Consider the following 8,463-nt stretch of genomic DNA (forward strand, 5'->3'; position numbering starts at 1 on the left):
TGAGTGTTTCTCTTTCTGTATAATGGAACTTGAATTTCCAAGTACATTCCTCTATTCTGTGCAACATATTTATTGACAAAACCAAAACAATGATCAGGCCAAAGAATTTTATGCAAAGTTTAATTGCTTTGTAAATGTTTTATTTGTTTCACAATTTTCTATTTGACTTTATAAAGTCTTATTTGAACACCATTCATCTGGCAAACTCTTTACCAATTCCACAACTTGAATGTAAGTAAAGGAAAATTACTTCATTTTTTTACAAATTGTATAGACACATGTTTGGTTAAGTTGAGACATTGGGAGATGTGAGTTGGTCTAGTAGTTAACTCTAATGGTCTAAATGACCCAAGGTTCGACCCCAAGTTGCACTTTTGAGATGGCAAGGTTAAAGGTCATTGTCTAGAGGAATACAAGTTTTGTGAATGTTTGTTTGTGAAAACTCATGTATTTACATATGCACATCCTAGTACACGGGTAGTTGTACTTTATATGGCTTGTAAAGAAATGAAAAAGTACATTATTCATAATTTACTTTTAATATGCTACACAGGTATGTCTACAATTAGTCGGTGGTTTTCACCGACTAATATCATGTTCACCAACAATTTAGTCAGCGCTGACTATAAAATTTGACCAATCATAGTCCTGGAAAATAGTCGGTGAAAAAAGAATTGTCGGTGAAAACCACCGACTAATTGTTTCATGAAACCCCCCCCCCCCCCCCCCCCCCCCACCCGGACTAAGAGAAATAGGGATTGTTTCAGTATGACACTTCAATTTGGAACATAACCAAAATACATCAACAAAATACAGTATAACATGCTAGAATGCAAAACAAATCTGAATTGATGAATAGTAGTACTAGTTGGTGTAAGCAAATCCATGTGGTCCTTCTTTGTGATGTTGGTCTATCTCTGGCACGATGTTCCCCTAGGCTGTTCGGATGCCACAGAAGCAGCCTCGAGGTACAGGTCCTACCATCTCGTAGGTGAAAGCAGTGGTCTTGTCATTTGGGTTCCAGACTCGGGCCAGGATCCAGCCCATCCGCTCCTTGCAAACGGTCTTTCTGATCTCCCGAACAACAGATGGGGCTGTGTATATAGGGAAGAATATATACCATATAGGCTTACCATTATGTATTTACAGAATTGTAATAAAAAAAAGTAGAAACCAATCCAAATGCTTCTGCTACTGCAATGAGAAAAATGGAGACTTCAAAATTAAAATAGATATATCGGTAAATAAGAATAAGGGAAGCAGAAAATGTTAATGAGGTCTTGTGAAAGTTAAAAAAGAGAGAGATTGTTTTATGCAACTGTATAAGTAATCTTGTAAGCATAATAACTCCAAGATACAGAAAGGGGTGGTTCAATAATTACCCATACAAATTGACAGGTCAAATATTTATTATCCTACATTATATACCCTAAATAACCTACCCCAACAGGATGCTGTAAAAGAGAAATGAATTTTGAACACTGCTCTAGAGCTATTATGGTTTCAGTTCACCATCCTATGAAATAAAATACATAGCCATCTGAAATTTGTGAATATATGCGAAGCTGGTTAGAATTTCATGCACTATAAAAGAACAGTTAATATCAAGCACTTTATTTAGAAGAACTTATCACCAGAACCATTCTTGAAGTCCTACCACATTCAAAGATGTTGTAAATAGATGTTCCCAAACATAATTGCTTTGTTAATTTCTCTCTGATGAATGCGTGTTGGTACCTACCATGTTACAAAATGTGAAAAAAGAATGATCTTTAAAAATGGAATTAAAGTTTTTTATTTCCACATCTGATTTTTAAAAACACAAGTACAATTTATATGCATATATACAATAACATACGTTAAAATGAAACATCTTCAATTTAAATCATTATGTGGTGGGAAAAAACAGAGACCAATGGCCTATCAAGATTATTCCCAAAGATAATAAAATGTATATCAAAAGTTTCTTAAATATACTAAAAACGAGATAGAAATACAAAGATTAAAATAACACAAACACCAAATTCAAAACATTTGCTAACTAAAAGTTGTCTGCAAGATAATTAATTATAATAAACAGGAAACCTTTACCTTTCCAGGCATTACATCAATGGTAAAAAGAAAACTTCAGAAATACTTGAGTCTGTGATCTCCATCATGATGATTTATTATTATTATTATTTTATTTGGCAAATCAAGTCACATAAATACAACAATATCACAAACATGAATCGAGACAAAATCAATAGAAAACATATAAATATTACAATAGCAATTTGATCACTCAAAGCAGTTTATAATCAAGAGCTAGGTTTCGAAACAAATAAAACTGGTTTAAAAAAAATTAAATTACATCAATATTCCACCCTACCTTGCAAACCAGCGCAAGTGGAGCCTGAGTTTCGACATGTGTAGATGTCGACTCTGAAGTCTGGAGCAAACTCTCGAGGCTCTCCTTTCTTATTCTGAAGGTTGAACAATCGTTCATGCCTGACTACCTCGGCGCATGGATCAGACAACATCTCGTACTAGTATGGGTGATAATAATACCAGTGTAGGAATCAACAAATTGAAATTAGATAGGCCTACATCAAAATAGGTAATAAAAACAGCAAAAATGCAATAGAGGATTTTGTCAGGGCGTGCTTTCAGTTGCTATCGTCTGGTAGCTGAAATGGCAATTGTGATCATGAAAAAGAGAAAAACGATGAACGATCATCCTGTGATCATACTTCTGATTAAAGAGAACCCCGCCCCCCCCCCCCCCACTCAGTGTTATTTAGGGTACGCATATGCTCGTTCCCTCTTTTTGAAAGCACCCCCTATCTGAGGACTGCCAACATTTCCGAACCCCCCTTTCGCGGGCTTTTTGTGGGCTTTTCCTGCCTTGGAGACCCCCCTAAATCATGAAAAATGCTCAATGTACCCCCCTAAATTCGGAATAATCTCTCAGGAGTCCAAAGAGACGAGAGAAAAAAAGAAAAAACACCCCCTTTTTAAAGAAATCTCCGGGTAAAAAGTTAATACACCCCTTTTTTTTACAATTCTCAGGCCGGACTTTGTCGCACGAAAAAGTACCCCTTTACCGGACATTTTGGTAACACGCATCGGGGGCCATTCCGACCCCGGAGTGAGGGGGGGGGGGGGGCGGGAATAAAACAAACCACTTATAAAGCCATTCACTTGCTATCATCTTTCGAAAGATATTAAAAATTTGTTAAAGAAAGGCTATATATCTTACATGTTTATCAACCAACTAACTCATAATATACATATTTAGTTACTTCATCAACTAAAGTCATTATCGACAAAGTTATGTTGATATTTTTTTTTTAATAACACATTTTGTCTCTCTAAAAAACGTAATCCATTTCCAAATTTACGCCAGAGCAACCGCATAGAGATAAAATTCAGTTTGAAGAAATATTTCATTCGAATTAAGAGCGGAGAAATAGAGAGAGGACGAGAGAGAGAGAGTGCACAGAGAAATTTGTATGAAAAAGGGTGAGAGAGAGAGAGAGACAGAGAGAGAGAGAGGGGAGGGAGGGAAAGAGAGAGGACAGAGAAACTGGTATAAAAAGGTAAGAGATAGAGAGGAGGGAGGAGAGAGAGAGAGAGAGAGAGAGAGAAATAGGGATGGGAGAGAAACGAAGGGTGGAGGGGGGGGGGGGGGTGGGGGGGTGTACCTACTTGTCTTTTCTCCATATCATGACCCCCAGCCGAGTCGTATGGTGTCTCCCCTTTTACCGTTTCACCTTCCACTGACACAGCACCATGTAGCTTGCTATCAATCGTCTTCGCAATATACTGTCAAACAGACAAAAATATAAAAAAGTAATGGTGCTTTTCATCTTTTAAACAAATTTGATAAAAGTCGGGGTCGAAAATTAAAATCCAAATGGAATGAGGAAGTCTACAAAATGAAACAAAATAATAATTAACGAAAAAGGCCTATAAAGGCCTTATAGTGACGAGTTATTCCATTAACCTGTTATTAATGAATGATCTACAATACTTGGAATCCAGCCTCGTGCAAGATTTCAGGTTGTCAAGAACAAATTTTGTTTAAAAAGTATGCAAAAACTCTGAATATGTTAGTAAACCGGACTATTAATATTATTGTCAAAACGAACATTTCAAAAAAGCATTGCAACAAGTATTCTGCCCATTGTGTCAGCCTATTCTTGAAAAAGAACTGATTGCAATACCATGCCTGATACCTGATTAACACAATGTGATTTTATGACAGAAACAAAATTCATTGACATAGATTATAAGCCTGATTACAAATTAATTTACATTGTTTCAGGTTCTCACTATACAACGTATGTCGTTGAATCATTAGTATGCGTAGGCCGAAGTAAAGGTCCTTTTTGGGGGCCATATGTCTTAGAAAATACTTTGAAAATATAAAAAAGATTTACATTTCATCTTGAACCACGGTCGGAACAACCATGACATGATTTATATTCTGTTCGGAATATACCTTAGGCTTACCTGTAAAAAGTCGAATGTTGTAGGAGAGTGTGAATACTCCTGAAGCTGATAGGCAGAACCTTAAAAAAGGGAAATAAAAAGAACATTTTGAAGAAAAAATGGAAAAGGGGGAGACTATATAACACGATTTATTTTTATCAAAAGGTATACGCATGCGACTTTCTTTGTCAAAGCTCTGGTTGTTGCTTATCTTTAACTTATTTCAGTTTGGCATCCGAAGAAAGTAAAAAAATGTCTTCCTTCATTGTACGCTGCTTAGAATTTTGAAAAAGCCCATGCCGCTGGAAATCGGATGTTCGCTTGACTTCCTTTACATTCTATTAATCAAACATTCAATTATCGATAACATTGAAATAGGCCTAATTATCAATTCAAAAATAGACTGTGACTCTGATCACTAATGGATATGCATAAAACTTGAGCAAAATATAAACAATGATGCCCATAGAGTTTCTTTTCCTCTCTTCATGACTGAGATTAATGTGAGAATATAATTTATTCTTGATGGATAAGTTTACATCTTCTCATAATTTATTGATCAATAAATTCTGAGAAAATTTAATCTTTATCTATCTAGAATAAATCATATCGTCACAACCATGTCATGAAAAGAGGTTTATTCCAAGTTTATGGGCAACAGTGTATCGCCATGAGGATGCAGAAAATAATATAACGATAATTAAAATGTATACGACCAACAAAATGAATGATTAATTTTCATTGCAAGTAAAATAATATAACGAATTGCCGAGGTAAGTAATTATAACCTGATGGAAAAAGAAGCTTATTAATTCTATATGATGTTCGTATATAGCCCAAGGTAGTGAAATAAAACTTCTCTCTCTCTCTCTCTCTCTCTCTCTCTCTCTCTCTCCATCTATCTTCCTCTATTTCTCTTCTCGATAGCATCTCTTAATTGATTCTCGCCTCGTGTCATTTTTTTAATGAATAATGCATACCTTTAAAAAGAAAAAAAAGGAGAAGAAAGAAAGAAATAACTAAATGAATGAATTAAAACAAAACTGAAATCGATATCTTTCAAGCAAGCATTTGAAGAAAAAAAATCAATTAAGCTAAATAAATTGATTTTACTTGACTTACCTTGATGAATCAAACAGCATATCGAAACTGCAATCAAAACCTGAGACATGATAGGAATTAGAGATGACTTCTGTCGAAGTGATTGTCTTTGGACTGGAGAGAATGAGCTGACAAACATGATTATAGCCTTCCTTCAATCGATGTGAATGAACGGCAAATAGACAAAAACGTCTTGCTTAAATACCAAAAATCTTATTATTCAGCGTGTCAGTATACATCAGTTCATTTTTTTTCAAAATTGCATAATCTGCTTCCTCTAAGAAGTTGGGGAAAGACGCTTCAGTGTGTCATTGAACAGCAATTAACTTCATGATGAATCCATTAGCACATCCAAATGGGTTGATGCTAAATTGGTTTATCCTTGCATTTTCATCATTAAAGATGACAATCAAAACGCATGTGGACTTTTGCAAACAAAATGAACTTTGATCGATTAGACTGTCTAAAATTGCAAATTATGACCTCATTTTTTTTTTACTCCATAACCTCTTGGGTGAATTAATAAGACATGGCGTAACCACAATATTAATCACAATCAATCGGACTTGAACATAACCATTCTATTTGAAGAAGAAAAAAAATGAGGAAGACGGGAAATTAAGCCCAATCAAGTGAAAAAAGACTAATGACAAATTTTTGCTGGAAGATATAGGAACTGAGAAAGTGATGCGGTTGAGAGAAAGACGCGCTGGTCAACTTAAGATGAGACCGAATTAGGAAGAAGAAAACAAAAATGATATAATATAAAGTTCTCATTCGCGAAAGAGGGAAAAAAGGATAATTGGATGCTGTCCTCAGCTCTTTTTTTTTCATTGCTGGGAAATTGCTTTTCTTGTTGTACATGTACTTTTTTTTTTTATTGGCGTAGATTCTCGGAGATCGGACAAAATAATGTATGCCAACTTTTGTAGATAATGTAGATTGTAGTTATCCTCATCTATAATATATACAACGATCTTTAAGTCTATATTTTTGTTTATACTTCATTATTTTGAATGAAATTTTTTACAAGTATTATGCCATTTGAACTTTGTAAATAAAGCGCATATCAAACAGACATGATACTTCGCAATCATTGTTTTAAAAGATAAATAGCAAAAATTATATTGTGGAATGTGTAGTCGTTAAACAAATAAAACTGGGATATAGGGTAACATGTTGTAAGAAAGGGGAGATCTAATATTTTATTATCTTATAATCCATACAGTCCCAATTTATACATTAAATATTAAATTCAGTTCCGGATCCCCCCTCCCCCTTTCCTGTTTGAAGCTGTCTTTTATAGAAGAAAACAAATATACTAAAAAAAAATAATTGTAGCTCAGGTGGCGTTAAACATGCATGACCTCTGCCTAATGGATATAAAGAGCTTTAGACTGTCTTGTATGCTTACGATGGTACATTGATAAAAATAGATGAACCGCGATAAACGGTGATGATGTCATTAGTTTTCTCTTACTATATCCTCTCTTTCCAAAATATGTGAGCTGATAAAAGAATAATTTGAATGAAGAGAGAAAATCACTACTGTTTTTCCATTTATAGTCAAACGGTAATAATCAATGAATCTCGAAATGCAAAAGGCATTATAAAACATCCGCAATAATTCTACTCCGTGTGTATTTTTTCGTAAGTTGGACCCTTATTCTTTCCACCCCCCCCCACACATCTCCCCTTCTCCCAGTCTCTCTCTCTCTCTCTCTCTCTCTCTCTCTCCCTCTCTCTCTCGTATTAAAAGCATCGCTATATAGACCCTCATCCTGTTCTATGTTACATGGTTGTTTATATTATGTAAAACTCGGCTAATTCCTTAAAGATAATTGTCTTTAGTTTTGGGAGACAATACAGCCTAATTATACAACATTCAAAATTGAAATGCTGTCTCCCATTCTTTTCGTTTTATATTTCTCTGTTTACATCTCTTCCAAGATGGCTCTGCTATTTATTAATGTTATTTTGTTGATGTTGCCGTTTCTCTGTCTAAGATCTTATTTTCTCATTTTCTGTCATGTATTGCTCTCTTATTTCATATTCCAACCACATTGCCCGTTTTTCTCTATTCTCTGCATCTCATTCCACCCCCTTCTCTCTCTCTCTCTCTCTCTCTCTCAATGTGTCTCCCTCTGTCTCTCAATGTGTCTCTCTCTCTCTTTCTGTTAAGCACATGCAGGGGGAAGAAATAATTTGATGCTGTAAGGACTTTAAAGTCCCAGGGGTGATAGTGAGCACTAAACAAAAAATAGTTTTTTTTTGTTTTCCCCTCAACCACGCCCCTCTTGAGTAAAAAAAGAGAAGATGATTCGCGGGGGGAAATGGCAACTTACAACATTCCCCCCTTTTGAGTAAGAAAATTGGGGGAAAATAGGGCAAAATAGGGAAGATTACAGAAAATAACGGGGAAATCGGTTAAATCCGGATAAAAGAGGGAAGAAGAAAAAAAATTGAGTAAAAAATCAGGAAAAATCAACAACAAAAAATCGGGAAACCGATTTAAATCGGGTTTTTATCAGGCCTGAGTCCCCCCCCCCCCCCCATAACAAAATACCCCTGAATAAAATTCCATTACCTTTAGAAAAAATTTTGATTGAAAAAATCAGCACACCTGAAATTCTATATATTATACAATGTATTTTAATACACAACTAATCCATACATGGTACAGAATTTCCTTTTATCATTCAGAGGAACAATACAACACAATTAATAAGGCCTAACAAAAAAGATGTTGTTATTGCCCTTTGTGACCGACCCCAAAATGTTGAAATCCACAGTCGGCTTTTTAATCTTAATTTTTTTTTTTTACTGTTTTTTTAGAAAAAGAAAATGGATACAAAAATGTGTATTAAAGCTTTCAAAACTGAGAAA

General features: G+C 35.0%; 1 protein-coding gene across 1 annotated transcript; it reads right to left on the minus strand.

Moving 5' to 3' along the window:
- Nucleotides 1-864: 864 nt before the first annotated feature.
- Nucleotides 865-6,368, minus strand: LOC105441991. The gene is made up of 5 exons (XM_031000306.1): nucleotides 5,599-6,368; nucleotides 4,498-4,556; nucleotides 3,691-3,807; nucleotides 2,372-2,528; nucleotides 865-1,094 (listed from the first exon to the last, which is right to left on the minus strand). Exons 1-5 carry the CDS (start codon nucleotides 5,714-5,716, stop codon nucleotides 934-936), a joined length of 612 nt encoding a protein of 203 aa, XP_030856166.1. The 5' UTR covers nucleotides 5,717-6,368; the 3' UTR covers nucleotides 865-933.
- Between the last annotated feature and the right edge of the window lie 2,095 nt (nucleotides 6,369-8,463).

The sequence above is a fragment of the Strongylocentrotus purpuratus genome, unplaced genomic scaffold, assembly GCF_000002235.5.
Source record: "Strongylocentrotus purpuratus isolate Spur 01 unplaced genomic scaffold, Spur_5.0 spur5_scaffold_6, whole genome shotgun sequence".
NCBI classification, from domain to species: domain Eukaryota; kingdom Metazoa; phylum Echinodermata; class Echinoidea; order Camarodonta; family Strongylocentrotidae; genus Strongylocentrotus; species Strongylocentrotus purpuratus.

What these genes read in the sequence shown, in the direction of transcription:
- LOC105441991 (XM_031000306.1), bottom strand. Translation starts at nt 5,716, where the DNA reads ATGTTTGTCAGCTCATTCTCTCCAGTCCAAAGACAATCACTTCGACAG. An exon ending in CAACATTCGACTTTTTACAG is followed by an intron (nt 3,808 to 4,497) that starts GTAAGCCTAAGG and finishes TCTGTTTGACAG; the next exon opens with TATATTGCGAAGACGATTGA. An exon ending in CACTTGCGCTGGTTTGCAAG is followed by an intron (nt 1,095 to 2,371) that starts GTAGGGTGGAAT and finishes CTATATACACAG; the next exon opens with CCCCATCTGTTGTTCGGGAG.